Source organism: Octopus sinensis, unplaced genomic scaffold (genome assembly GCF_006345805.1).
Source record: "Octopus sinensis unplaced genomic scaffold, ASM634580v1 Contig14929, whole genome shotgun sequence".
NCBI classification, from domain to species: domain Eukaryota; kingdom Metazoa; phylum Mollusca; class Cephalopoda; order Octopoda; family Octopodidae; genus Octopus; species Octopus sinensis.
Window position 1 is genome coordinate 55,001 of NW_021833443.1, and position 16,200 is coordinate 71,200.

Genomic DNA, 16,200 nt, shown 5'->3' on the forward strand with positions numbered 1-16,200 from the left:
TGGGATGTTAGCTGAGTGTGTGGCTTTGAAATAACAAGAAAGTGGTAAGAACAAATCGAATCAGAGGCTGCAAATGAGAATAAGAATTATAGGATTGTATGGGACTTCTCTGACCATACAATTGAAGCAAGAATATCAGAAATGATTATAGAAGACAAAATAAACAGTGTAAGATCATAAGGCTTAGAAATACCAAATGATTATGGAGTGAATGGATACCAAAGGAGTTGTAAAACTTGAGAAATATCAGGGCCTTGTCAGAAAGATGAGGAGATTGTAGAGAACGAAGATGATAATTATTTCTGTGATAATTGATGCATTTGACCCAACACCCAAAATACTCTTTAAAAGACTGACACTGAAACCCACAATGCTGATCTGCAGGAAAGTGCCTTTCTATATTCAGTAAGAATCTTAAGAAAGATTCTTCAGGTTTGAAGGTACTTGTCACCAAACCTCAAGATAAAATACCTGCTAACTAAATGAATAATAATAATAATCATAGGCCCTGATGCAGTTCGAGACAGTGGCTTTCATGGCTTCTGATCTTAACTGATTGGAAGTGTTATCATGTAAATTGTTTTGTCTTGGTATAAAAGATGGGCTACAGCAAATATTCTGCTCAATACCACAGATTTGCTTGTCAGTTGTTTGACCTTAACCAGTTGAACATGTCCCTCAGTGGCTGACGATATGTGCATCTCTGATCACGAGCAGAAGTAGTGGGGGAGCATCATGGCCATGTGTTGAAAGGAATTGTTAGAGGTTTGGATAATTCACCTCTGGAAACATGGGTGGTTCGTTCAACATCCTTAAACAACCCTTATTCAGGGACCTTTTGAGCAGGATGGGCTACTCGACCAGAAGAAAATTGTAACTGGGCCCCAACTGCAAGGTCATGTGCTGTTTATCTTGATATGATATATCCATTTCATGCACATATGGTTGTGATGCATGTGTCTGGTGTACCCTTATCAGACGGGTAGTCATGATGGGTATACTGGGCTTCGTACATTTGTACCCCAGTGTCACTTTGATGGCATGAACTGCTCTCTCACTCAATAAATAATAATAATAATAATAATAATAATGATAATCCTTTCTACAATAGACACAAGGCCTGAAATTTTAGGAGAGGGAGTAAGTCAATCACATCGACCCCAGTACATCACAGGTACTTAATATATCTACCACGAAAGGATGAAAGGCAAAGCCAACCTCGGCAGAATTTGAACTCAGAATATTTATCTGAATTATTTTTAACTAATCATTTATCATCTCATGGCTTTGAGATTTTAATAATGTGATTGTTTTTTTTTTTTTGAATGACATTGTAGGACAGGTATGAAAGGCAGAATCTAGCCATTTTGAACATAAAACAGGGAAAATATTTTGGCCAGATACAGCCGGTTTAAATGCTAAAGGGTTAAAGGCAGATTGTATGAGACTTGTGTACAAAGTGCAGTGCTGCATGGTAGCACAGTACAAGGTTTGAATCATCATCATCATCGTTTAACGTCTGTTTTCCATGCTAGCATGGGTTGGACGGTTCGACTGGGGTCTGGGAAGCCAGGAGGCTGCACCAGGCTCCAGTCTGATCTGGCAGTGTTTCTACAGCTAGATGCCCTTTTTATGCCAACCACTCTGGGTGTAGTGGGTGCTTTTTACGTGCCACCGGCACAGGTGCCAGGGGAGGTTGGCGAACGGCCACGCTCGGATGGTGCTTTTTACATGCCACCGGCACAGGTGCCAGGGGAGGCTGGCGAACGGCCACGTTCGGATGGTGCTTTTTACATGCCACCGGCACAGGTGCCAGGGAGCTGGCAACAGCCACGATCGGTTAGTGCTTTTTATGTGCCACTGGCATGGAAGCCAGTCGTGGCAGCGCTGGCATCGGCCACGTTGAGATGGTGCTTTTTACGTACCACCGGCACAGGGATCACAACTACAATTTCCATTTGATTTTTATTTTGATGTTGATGTACTTGACCCAATAGGTCTCCTCAAGCACATGCAGAGGATAATAGAAAGACTAGGCTACAAAGCAAACAGGATTGTGTATGAAATACAATGCCATATAAAAATGAAGCAGGTTTTGCTGGTTGCGTAATGTCAATGTGCTTGGACGACAGAATACAAATGAATAGAGAGACAAAAGCAAATTGGGTTCAAAGCAAATTGTATGATACTTGTGTACAGAGTGCAGTGCTGCAGGGTAGCAAGGTAGTAGGTTTGAATGCAGAAGAGGATTTCAGAAAGTTGAGATTGCCCCCCCTCCACCAAACATCTCACCCTCTTTGTACCTCATAAACCATATCTGCCTCTGCAGATGTCAATGGAATTATAATAGAAGACTAACACTAACTTTACCTTTCATTGTTGTGGGGTTGGTAAAATAAAGTAGCAGTGATATACTGGGGTAGATTTAATATTCCTATAAAACATCTGAGATGTCAATGGAATTATAATAGAAGACTAACACTAACTTTACCTTTCATTGTTGTGGGGTTGATAAAATAAAGTAGCAGTGATATACTGGGGTAGATTTAATATTCCTATAAAACATCCAAGATGTCAATGGAATTATAATAGAAGACTAACACTAACTTTACCTTTCATTGTTGTGGGGTTGATAAAATAAAGTAGCAGTGATATACTGGGGTAGATTTAATATTCCTATAAAGCATCCGAGATGTCAATGGAATTATAATAGAAACTAACATTAACTTTACCTTTCATGTTGTGGGGTTGATAAAATAAAGTAGCAGTGATATACTGGGGTAGATTTAATATTCCTATAAAACATCCGAGATGTCAATGGAATTATAATAGAAGACTAACACTAACTTTACCTTTCATTGTTGTGGGGTTGATAAAATAAAGTAGCAGTGATATACTGGGGTAGATTTAATATTCATATAAAACATCCAAGATGTCAATGGAATTATAATAGAAACTAACACTAACTTTACCTTTCATTGTTGGGGGGTTGATAAAATAAAGTAGCAGTGATATACTGGGGTAGATTTAATATTCATATAAAATATCCAAGATGTCAATGGAATTATAATAGAAGACTAACACTAACTTTACCTTTCATTGTTGTGGGGTTGGTAAAATAAAGTAGCAGTGATATACTGGGGTAGATTTAATATTCCTATAAAACATCTGAGATGTCAATGGAATTATAATAGAAGACTAACACTAACTTTACCTTTCATTGTTGTGGGGTTGATAAAATAAAGTAGCAGTGATATACTGGGGTAGATTTAATATTCCTATAAAGCATCCGAGATGTCAATGGAATTATAATAGAAGACTAACATTAACTTTACCTTTCATTGTTGTGGGGTTGATAAAATAAAGTAGCAGTGATATACTGGGGTAGATTTAATATTCCTATAAAACATCCAAGATGTCAATGGAATTATAATAGAAGACTAACACTAACTTTACCTTTCATTGTTGTGGGGTTGATAAAATAAAGTAGCAGTGATATACTGGGGTAGATTTAATATTCCTATAAAGCATCCGAGATGTCAATGGAATTATAATAGAAGACTAACATTAACTTTACCTTTCATTGTTGTGGGGTTGATAAAATAAAGTAGCAGTGATATACTGGGGTAGATTTAATATTCCTATAAAACATCCGAGATGTCAATGGAATTATAATAGAAGACTAACACTAACTTTACCTTTCATTGTTGTGGGGTTGATAAAATAAAGTAGCAGTGATATACTGGGGTAGATTTAATATTCATATAAAACATCCAAGATGTCAATGGAATTATAATAGAAGACTAACACTAACTTTACCTTTCATTGTTGTGGGGTTGATAAAATAAAGTAGCAGTGATATACTGGGGTAGATTTAATATTCATATAAAATATCCAAGATGTCAATGGAATTATAATAGAAGACTAACACTAACTTTACCTTTCATTGTTGTGGGGTTGGTAAAATAAAGTAGCAGTGATATACTGGGGTAGATTTAATATTCCTATAAAACATCTGAGATGTCAATGGAATTATAATAGAAGACTAACATAACTTTACCTTTCATTGTTGTGGGGTTGATAAAATAAGTAGCAGTGATATACTGGGGTAGATTTAATATTCCTATAAAGCATCCGAGATGTCAATGGAATTATAATAGAAGACTAACATTAACTTTACCTTTCATTGTTGTGGGGTTGATAAAATAAAGTAGCAGTGATATACTGGGGTAGATTTAATATTCCTATAAAACATCCAAGATGTCAATGGAATTATAATAGAAGACTAACACTAACTTTACCTTTCATTGTTGTGGGGTTGATAAAATAAAGTAGCAGTGATATACTGGGGTAGATTTAATATTCCTATAAAGCATCCGAGATGTCAATGGAATTATAATAGAAGACTAACACTAACTTTACCTTTCATTGTTGTGGGGTTGATAAAATAAAGTAGCAGTGATATACTGGGGTAGATTTAATATTCCTATAAAGCATCCGAGATGTCAATGGAATTATAATAGAAGACTAACATTAACTTTACCTTTCATTGTTGTGGGGTTGATAAAATAAAGTAGCAGTGATATACTGGGGTAGATTTAATATTCCTATAAAACATCCAAGATGTCAATGGAATTATAATAGAAGACTAACACTAACTTTACCTTTCATTGTGTGGGGTGGTAAAATAAAGTAGCAGTGATATACTGGGGTAGATTTAATATTCCTATAAAGCATCCGAGATGTCAATGAATTATAATAGAAGACTAACACTAACTTTACCTTTCATTGTTGTGGGGTTGATAAAATAAAGTAGCAGTGATATACTGGGGTAGATTTAATATTCCTATAAAGCATCCGAGATGTCAATGGAATTATAATAGAAGACTAACATTAACTTTACCTTTCATTGTTGTGGGGTTGATAAAATAAAGTAGCAGTGATATACTGGGGTAGATTTAATATCCTATAAAGCATCCGAGATGTCAATGGAATTATAATAGAAGACTAACATTAACTTTACCTTTCATTGTTGTGGGGTTGATAAAATAAAGTAGCAGTGATATACTGGGGTAGATTTAATATTCCTATAAAACATCCAAGATGTCAATGGAATTATAATAGAAGACTAACACTAACTTTACCTTTCATTGTTGTGGGGTTGGTAAAATAAAGTAGCAGTGATATACTGGGGTAGATTTAATATTCCTATAAAGCATCCGAGATGTCAATGGAATTATAATAGAAGACTAACACTAACTTTACCTTTCATTGTTGTGGGGTTGGTAAAATAAAGTAGCAGTGATATACTGGGGTAGATTTAATATTCCTATAAAACATCCGAGATGTCAATGGAATTATAATAGAAGACTAACACTAACTTTACCTTTCATTGTTGTGGGGTGGATAAAATAAAGTAGCAGTGATATACTGGGGTAGATTTAATATTCCTATAAAACATCCCAGATGTCAATGGAATTATAATAGAAGACTAACACTAACTTTACCTTTCATTGCTGTGGGGTTGATAAAATAAAGTAGCAGTGAAATACTGGGGTAGATTTAATATTCCTATAAAATATCCAAGATGTCAATGGGTTTATAATAGAAGACTAACACTAACTTTACCTTTCATTGTTGTGGAGTTGGTAAAATAAAGTAGCAGTGATATACTGGGGTAGATTTAATATTCCTATAAAACATCCGAGATGTCAATGGAATTATAATAGAAGACTAACACTAACTTTACCTTTCAGTGCTGTGGGGTTGATAAAATAAAGTAGCAGTGAAATACTGGTTGGACTGATTTTTGATTTTGTTTTGGGGACTGGGTGCTAAACTAGATCCTGAAAGTTAAAGACGGAAAAAATCACATCGTGTGAATTTCCGAAATCCTCTCCCCATCCCTTCAGAAAGCATTTCCCCCAGAAATTTCTTTATAACTGTAATCTATGCCTTTAGAACGATATTTCTTATAAAATTTCAATAATATAGATCCATTTTCCTGAAAGTTATGAGGGAAAAATCGGATCGTGTGAATTTTCCAAAAGTCCCCTTCGCCATTCGTTTGCGGAAATTTTCGTTTTTGTATTCATTTACTACACGCTTTTTTACACCCAATAGACTAGGGGTTTTTGTTGTTTTGGTGACCGGGAGTTGAACTACATATATTAACCGGGTATTTTTATAGTTACCATTAAACTTGCAGTACTTGCCACGTTAGAATGTCAACACAGACAGATTACCACCACATACTCTCTTTACTCTTTTACTTGTTTCAGTCATTTGACTGCGGCCATGCTGGAGCACCGCCTTTAGTCGAGCAATCAACCCTGGGACTTATTCTTTGTAAGCCCAGTACTTATTCGGATTTACTAACAGTTCTATTATTCCTAAACATACTAAAACTATTCTCCTTTTCTATATAATCCTCTCGTTTGCTGGTTTCCCCCGAAGAAGACGCCAATGAAGAAGGGAAACAAAGTGGATGAAGACGAAGTGTTAGAAAAAATACAAGGAAAAAAGAAGGGCAGGGTGGAATTCTGCTTCATACACCCAATATAACCCCTCATAAATATTCTTTTATTTTTTTGAATTTTCAGAAATTTTTTGCAAATGTGTGTTCGGATCTTTTCCTTTTGAACGGCAGACAATTTCTAGTTAACTAAACACTTTAAAACTTCGTATACTGGTAGAATGTGTTTATAAAACATCTTTTTCTCTTGGCTTTCTTGAGAAAATTGTAATTTGTTTGTTTAACATAGTTTAATTTTTCGAATTTTAACCAATCCTATGCTCTCTTTTGAGCTAAAATCATTTGCTGCATCTAAAACTGAGACAACATCCTGTAACTAACCCTAAACCTCCCCCTAACCCTAACCCTAACTTTTTTTTTCTTAATTGTTAAATTAATTTAATTGTTACGCATGTAAAAAGCAATGGAATTAAATTAATTTAACAATTAAGAAAAAAAAATTAGGGTTAGGGTTAGGGGTGAGGTTTAGGGTTAGTTACAGGATGTTGTCTCAGTTTTAGATGCAGCAAATGATTTTAGTTCAATGGAGGTAATCGATTGGTTAAAATTGCAGAAATGCTCGGATTTTCAGACGAAATATCTTACAAACTATAGAATTTTCTCAATAAAACCAAGAGAAAAATGATGTTATATAAACACATTCTACCAGTATACGAAGTTTAAAAGTGTTTAGTTAACTAGAAATTGTGTTGACATCTGCCATTCAAAAGGAAAGGATCCTGTGTGTTCTACACACAGGAATTCATACAATTATGTAAAAATCATAAAAAGAAAGAGAAAAATTTGTGTGATTTAAGGGGTGTTTGGCTGTTATTTTTAACACATCTGACGACCACCTCAAACCGTCCGCGCTTGTTTGTCATTCTGACGAATTGATGTTTATCAATATCTTTCTCCCTAAAATCCCATTTAATGGTCGGTTGTTAGGAGTCAGGCGAAAAATTCGGACTGTCCGTATATTTAAACTGTGATTTAAAAAAAAATTTAATTTTTTTATACACATATAGGCGCCGGAGTGGCTGTGTGGTAAGTAGCTTGCTAACCAACCACATGGTTCCGGGTTCAGTCCCACTGTGTGGCATCTTGGGCAAGTGTCTTCTGCTATAGCCTCGGGCCGACCAGAGCCTTGTGAGTGGATTTGGTAGACGGAAACTGAAAGAAGCCTGTCGTATATATGTATATATATATGTGTGTGTGTGTGAGTGTGTGGGTTTGTGTGTCTGTGTTTGTCCCCCTAGCATTGCTTGACAACCGATGCTGGTGTGTTTACGTCCCCGTCACTTAGCGGTTCGGCAAAAGAGACCGATAGAATGAGTACTGGGCTTACAAAAAAAGAATAAGTCCCGGGGATCGATTTGCTTGACTAAAGGCGGTGCTCCAGCATGGCCACAGTCAAATGATTGAAACAAGTAAAAGAGTAAACTTAGCGGTTCGGCAAAAGAGACCGATAGAATAAGTACTGGGCTTACAAAAAGGGAATAAGTCCCGGGGTCGGTTTGCTCGACTAAAGGCTGTGCTCCAGTATGGCCGCAGTCAAATGACTGAAACGAGTAAAATATATATATATATATATATATATATATATATATATATATATAATATACGAATTCTCATGCGCAAAGATTTTGTGAAAATTCCAGAAAATTAAAAAGTTATGAGGAGTTATATGGGATGCTTAACCCATGAAGAGCTGCTATTTGCGCTCAGATAGCATGGACTACTGAGCACATTTTATGAAAATGAGACTTCCTTGCACACATAGAAAACGAAAAATAGTTAAACTGTCGGCGATCTTTCGTCTCTAGTAGACCTTTCCGTCGATTTCCGTATAATGGTGGCAAGTTTTACACCATCTGAAAAGTCATGAGTTGAACTATCTTTTGACAGACATTTCAACAAACGCCGATAAATTAAATGCATCTATCTGGAGGACGTTCGTGGCCTGTCGACCTGCGCCTGACGGCCACGATCGTGACCCGTCGCGCTTTCTGCGTTAAACTAGAAATCCGCTCAAAGTTTCGTATGGCCGCGTGATTGGGAAGAAATGTTTACTTTGTCAAAAGCAGACGTGTTTTCCCACGAAGAAAAGTGTAAGCCTTGCTTTTTTTGTATTTCAACTCATAATACAAACAGGTAGACGGATGTAAATGTCATTGACATTTAACTATTGCACTCTTCGTCCATTAAACTTATATGACATAATTCAAAGGACTTATTTTTCTGATCTCCACGCATTCATATTCGATACGTAGTCCTAGTTTTCGTCTATTCACGAAAGTTTTTGTCGAGATATTCACGAAAGGGAAAGCTTTATATTACTCAAACGAAGGAAAAAACCCGCTAATGCAGGGATCGTCGGACAGGAGGTAAATTACCCGAAATGGGGTAAAAATGAAACTCTTACCAGCTCTCCGCCTTCCTCACAAACAATATACTACAGAGACTCGGGCGTGGCTGTCTGTCAAGAAGTTTGATACGTAAACATATGGCTCCGGGTTCAGTCCCACAGCGTAATACCTTGGGCAAGTGTTTTCTATAGCAACGGGCCGTGGATTTGGTAGACGGAAACTGAAAGAAACCCGTTGTGTGTATGTGTGTGTGGCTGATGGACTCTCCCGTCGAAGACGACGTATGAACGTTCAGCTTTCTGTCGAACGACCTACACTAATGATTTGTTTATAGTTCGTTGTCTGAACAGGTGCGCTGTGTACCACGCGTCAGGTGTCAAAACAACGTGAGATGAAGTGTTTCGCTCAAGAACACAAAATCTAGCCCAGGAATTAAAATCACAATCTCTAGACACATGCGCCCTCTATGTATATATATATATATATACCGGAGTAAACACATAAATGTGAAACAGGGTGGAAAAAAAGAGTACTCAAATACCAGTGGTAGAGTAATATGCTTTAAAACTGTCCGATGAACGGCAACGGGAAACTCAGAGTAACAGGTTTTATTGAATTTTCTGCTGCTTTAAATAAAGTATATATATATATATATATATATATATATTATATATATATAGAGAGAGAGAGAGAGAGAGAGAGAGGATGGGATTTTTTTCAGTTTCCATCTACCAACTCCACATACAAGGACTTTGGTAGTCCCGAGGATATAGTAGAAGACACTTGCCCAAGGTGTCACGCCGTGGGACTGAACACAGAACTATGTGGTTGAGAAGCGAACTTCTTACCACACAAGCCAAACCTGCACACACACACACACACACGCATATCTATATATGATTTCGCTTTGTAGGGAAGCACTTTTGAAAAGGTAAACACTTTCGATGTATAAGCTCGTAGGTAGAAGCAGCGAGACAAACTGACAGATCAAAAAACAGCAGTAACAAAGATATATATATATATACACACACACACATATATATATATATATATATATATATAGAGAGAGAGAGAGAGAGAGGTGGGGAGAGACAGAGAAATAGAAAGCGACACGGAAATGGATTAGAGATAACGACAGATGGATTTGTATGCGAATACGTGAGTGTGCATAAATATATATATATATATATATATATATGTATATATAATATATGTATGTATATATATATAGATATATGTATATATAATATATATATATAACATAATATATTATATATATAGTATATGTATATATATATATATATACATGTATATATATATATACATATATATATATAATATATATTATATATATATACATATATATATATATACATGTATATATATATATATATATACATATATATATATATATACATATATATATATAGATACATATATATATATATATATACATGGTATATATATATATATACATGTATATATATTATATATAATACATATATATATATATATATACATATATAGAATATATATATATACATATAATATATATATATATACATATATATATAATATCATACATATATATATATATACATACATATATATATATATATATACATACATATATATATATACATACATATATAATATACATACATATATATATATACATATACATACATATATATATACATATATATACATATACATACGTATATACATACATATATATATACATATACATACGTATATATATACATACATATATATATATACATACATATATATACATACATATATATATATATACATATATATATATATACTACATATATATATATAATACATATATAATATATACATACATATATATATACATACATATATATATACATACATATATACATACATATATTTATATATACATATATATATATAGAGAGAGAAAGAGAGAGAGAAGATAATTATTTCGTGGAGAGAGGGAGAGAGAGCAATAGATAAAAAGACAATCCAGATGTGAACACTGCACAAAATAAAAGTTTAAGACTCAAACAGCAAATATGACAAAAAGATCTTTTTCTTTTTCTTTTTTTTTTTTTTTTTGTAATTAATTGCGTTTATCAATAACAGAAACTCATCAACACCGTCGCGATTCTAATTAGTATTGCTAACCACATCAGACACGAGCAAAATAGATAATTACCTGGATCTAAGAAGTGGGATAAAGTGAGAAAACGCCTTGTTTTTGTTTGGTCAGAGGGAAATATTCGACGAAGGAGGAACCCTGTGTGTGTGAAACGTCATCATAATGGCGATATCGCTGACGACGTTGAAGAGAAAGCGGTACAAAGCGAGCGAGGTCGCTACACGCATTGAGCAGTAGCAACGAAACTACGTGCGTTGCGATTAGGAGGAGCACTCCGTCGGTTACGGCTGGCAGAATCGTTAGCACCGTCGGGCGAAATGCTTAGCGGTATTTCGGCTGCCGTTACGTTGTGAGTTCAAATTCCGCCGAGGTCGACTTTGCCTTTCATCCTTTCGGGGTCGATAAATTAAGTACCAGTTACGCACTGGGGTCGATGTAATCGACTTAATACCTATGTCTGTCCTTGTTTGTCCCCTCTGTGTTTAGCCCCTAGTGGGTAGTAAAGAAATAGGTATTTCGGCTGCCGTTACGTTGTGAGTTCAAATTCCGCCGAGGTCGACTTTGCCTTTCATCCTTTCGGGGTCGATAAATTAATTACCAGTTATGCACTGGGGTCAATGTAATCGACTTAATACCTATGTCTGTCCTTGTTTGTCCCCTCTGTGTTTAGCCCCTTGTGGGTAATAAAGAAATAGGTTACGGCTGGCAGAATCGTTAGCACCGTCGGGCGAAATGCTTAGCGGTATTTCGGCTGCCGTTACGTTGTGAGTTCAAATTCCGCCGAGGTCGACTTTGCCTTTCATCCTTTCGGGGTCGATAAATAAGTACCAGTTACGCACTGGGGTCGATATAATCGACTTAATCCGTCTGTTTGTCCTCTTTGTGTTTAGCCCCTTGTGGGTAGTAATGAAATAGGTATTTCGTCCGTCTTTACGTTCTGAGTTCAAATTCCGCCGAGGTCGACTTTGCCTTTCATCCTTTCGGGGTCGATAAATTAATTACCAGTTACACACTGGGGTCGATGTAATCGACTTAATACCTATGTCTGTCCTTGTTTGTCCCCTCTGTGTTTAGCCCCTTGTGGGTAATAAAGAAATAGAAATAGGTATTTCGGCTGCCGTTACGTTGTGAGTTCAAATTCCGCCATGGTCGACTTTGCCTTTCATCCTTTCGGGGTCGATAAATTAATCGACTTAATACCTATGTCTGTCCATGTTTGTCCCCTCTATGTTTAGCCCCTTGTGGGTAATAAAGAAATAGGTTACGACGATGAGGGTCCCAGCTGATACGATCAACGGAACAGCTTGCTCGTGGATTTAACGTGCAAGTGGCTGAGTACTCCACAGACACGTGTACCCTTAACGTAGTTCTCGGGGATATTCAGCGTGGCACACAGAATGTGACAAGGCCGGCCCTTTGAAATACAGGTACAAGAGAAACAGGAAGAAAGAGTGAGAGAAAGTTGTGGAGAAAGAGTACAGCAGGAGCCTTGTGAAGCTTTAGGTGTTTTCGCTCAATAAACACTCACAATGCCCGGTCTGGGAATCGAAACCGCGATCCTACGACTAGCATCGGTTGCTAACTGGCACCGAGCTGGATACTGGTTGCTGCTTGCTAACTACGCCGTGACAAAGCGACGTTGTTGATAACATCGTTCTGCAAGCTGGTGACATTACTAAGTGCATTGTGACAAGCGAGGTTGCTAATTGCATTGAGGTGTAGGATCTTTTCGGTTTGACCGGCAGTTTTTTAAAATAATTTCCACGTAACTAAACACTTGTAAACTTCGTATACTGGTAGAATGTGTTTATAAAACATCTTTTTCTCTTGGCTTTATTGAGAAAATTCTATAGTTTGTAAGATATTTGTTGTTTTGTTTTCTTCAATTTCTGCAATTTCAACCAATCAATGACGTCTATTGAGGTGAAAGCATTCTGTGCCGTATGAATATGTCCCTCGTTTATTTACATTTGTGAAGAAAAAAAGATACCCTACCCCACCACCCTTAATCCTAACTAACCCTAACCCTAAAATAGGATCTTTTCGGTTTGAACGGCAGTTTTTTCTAGCGGTGTCATGTGAAATTGTCACCCATAATTATGACCCTAGTATCGATCTATTGCATTTCAATCTGATTTAGGGTTAGGGGTTGGGGGAAGGGTATCCTTATTTTCTTCACAAATGTAAATAAACCCAATCTGTTTTTTAAACGAGGGACAGAATGTTTTTTTTTACCTCAATAGACGTCATTGATTGGTTGAAATTGCAGAAATTGAAGAAAAAACAACAACAAATATCTTACAAACAATAGAATTTTCTCAATAAAGCCAAGAGAAAAAGATGTTTTATAAACACATTCTACCAGTATTGGAAGTTTAAAAGTGTTTAGTTATCTAGAAATTATTTTTAAAAACTGCCGGTCAAACCGAAAAGATCCGGATATATATATGTATGTGTATGTATAAGTTTGTCTGTGTGTTTATCCCCCCAACATCACTTGCAAACCGATGTTGGTGTGTTTACGTTCCCGTAACTTAGCTGTTCAGCAAAAGAGACCGATAGAATAAGTACTAGGCCTACAAAGAATAAGTCCTAGGGTCAATTTGCTCAACTAAATAATAATTAATATTTAACCAGTCTTATTTCAAACTGCATTTATAAATTTGGAAGCACTCCGTCGGTTACGACGACGAGGGTTCCGGTTGATCCGAATCAACGGAACAGCCTGCTCGTGAAATTAACGTGTAAGTGGCTGAGCACTCCACAGACACGTGTACCCTTAACGTAGTTCTCGGGGATATTCAGCGTGACACAGAGAGTGACAAGGCCGGCCCTTTGAAATACAGGTACAACAGAAACAGGAAGTAAGAGTGAGAGAAAGTTGTGGTGAAAGAGTACAGCAGGGATCACCACCATCCTCTGCCGGGGCATCATGGAGCTTTTAGGTGTTTTCGCTTAATAAACACTCACAACGCCCGGTCTGGGAATCGAAACATCGCCAAAAAATAAAAATTGTTTGTAAGTTTAGAATAGGTTTTAATCAACCACGTATTATCGAAAATGCATTCATAATTAAAGAACAAAACTGGGTGTGGTTAGAGATAAGTAAATTCGGCATAGCCTAGTCTAGCCTGGAGACAAATTAATTCGACGTAAGTCGAGTCTCCTGGAACCAATTAACGACGTAGGGTGAAGTATGCCTGTATATATTAAAAGTTAGGAAGGCCGGATTATCCGATATCTCATAATCTAGGGTGATCCGATAAACCGAACTTCCTCATTTTATATATATATATACTGCTTTACATCATAGAATGTGTTTCTTATCCGGATTTGTTTTCCAGAAACGATATATATATGCGTATAGAAATACTTTACAAACTTATATATATATATATATATATATATATATATTATATATATATATTATATATATATATATATATATATATTTTCACAATTGAGGGTAAAATTAATTAATTATTAATCATTTCACCAAGTATTCAGTATGTAAGGGACCATTATAGGCGAATTCAAAATATTACATTATATATAAGGGCTTAGTAAAATAAATTACTTTGCCACATACTGAACTCATTAGAAATAGCAGCTAAAGAATTTCTTCAGCTATTTCTAATACTTAAAGAAGATCTCTCCTTATATATAATGTAATATATAATATATATATATAATTAATCAATATAGGGTAGCAAAAAATTCAATAGAAATTTTTTCGCACACCAGCGGTCTAGTGAGAAAGAGAAAATAGTCAAGACTATATATAAATTCAACAACAATTGAGGAACGGCTTCGATAGGCCATTCAACCCACTAGAAAGAGCAGCCAGGACTCAAACCGCCAAGTAGTAGTAATTCAGAAATAAAGGAAATTAAAAAAAAATTTTTCTTTAATTTCTGAATTACTACTACTTGGCGGTTTGAGTCCTGGCTGCTCTTTCTAGTGGGTCGAATGGCCTATCGAAGCCGTTTCTCAATTGTTATTGAATATATATATATATAATTGCCACATACTGAACTTACTAGAATAGCAGCCAAACTTCTAGAAAGTCCAGTATGTGGCAAAGTAATTTATTTTACTAAGCCCTAATTATATAATGTAATTTTTGAATACGCCTTAAGGTCCTTTACATACAGAACACTACTTGGTGAAATTGATTAATAACTAATTAATTTTTACCCTCAATTATGAAATGTATATATATATATATATAATATATATATATATATATATATATATATATATATATATGTATGTATATATATATATATATATATATATATTATACAGGAAATGGAAAAACAAACCAATTATAGTTCAATTTAATTTAAACATTTTATACAAACAGACAGATAAGCGAAATGAGAGGAAGAAGCAGGCAAGTGATATAGAAGATAGTTCATAACTTACTAGGAATAACTTTCTCAACACATACTTTGAAAGCAAACAGGGGTATTTTAAGGGATAGCAACGTGGCATAGTTTCCAACGATGTCAAGTTTAATGGTTATAGTAGGGGTGGTAGTAAGAGGAGTGGGTTATGTGGTAGTAGCAGAGGCCTGGCTTTTTGTTAATGTGAAAAGTAAATATTTTGTTTTATGGTGGTAAACGTGAAGAATAGCTCCGTCGTCGGGTAGGTGACGGCTTACTGGAGTAGAAGTGAAGAATAGCGTCGTTGTTGGTTTTGCATATATATATTTCTTTACTGCCTTCGAGGGGATAAACATAGAGGGGACAAACAAGGGCAGACAAAGGGATTAAGTCGATTACATCGACCCAGTGCGAAAATGGTACTTAATTTATCGACCCCGAGAGGATGAAAGGCAAAGTCGACCTCGGCGGAATTTGAACTCAGAACGTAACGGCAGACGAAATAGGGCTACGCATTTCGCCCGGCGTGCTAACGATTCTGCCAGATCGCCGAGGCGCGTGGACTAGTGGTTAGGGTATTCGGCTCACGATCTAGATCGTGAGTTCGATTCCTGGCGACGTGTTGTGTCCTTGAGCAAGATACTTTTATCTAACGTTGCCAAAAGTGAGTTGTACCTCTAAGATCTTTTCGGTTTGAACGGCTTAAAAATAATTTCCACTTTACTAAACACTTTTAAACTTCGTATACTGGTAGAATGTTTTTATAAAACATCTTTT

At 35.9% G+C, this 16,200-nt stretch overlaps 1 protein-coding gene across 16 annotated transcripts in view; it reads right to left on the reverse strand.

Moving 5' to 3' along the window:
- Positions 1-15,588, reverse strand: part of LOC115230212 (putative sodium-coupled neutral amino acid transporter 10) — a 66,848-nt gene extending 51,260 nt beyond the window's left edge. For 11 of the 16 annotated variants that reach the window (XM_029800424.2, XM_036499560.1, XM_036499556.1 and 8 more), the window contains exon 1: positions 15,464-15,588. In XM_029800424.2, the coding sequence (XP_029656284.1) occupies positions 15,464-15,532 (69 nt within the window). In that variant the 5' untranslated portion in view covers positions 15,533-15,588. Of the gene's footprint in view, positions 1-11,092; positions 11,276-15,463 lie in introns of those variants that run through there. The other 5 variants (XM_029800422.2, XM_029800420.2, XM_029800423.2 and 2 more) reach the window with 2 other exon arrangements.
- Positions 15,589-16,200: the final 612 nt, after the last annotated feature.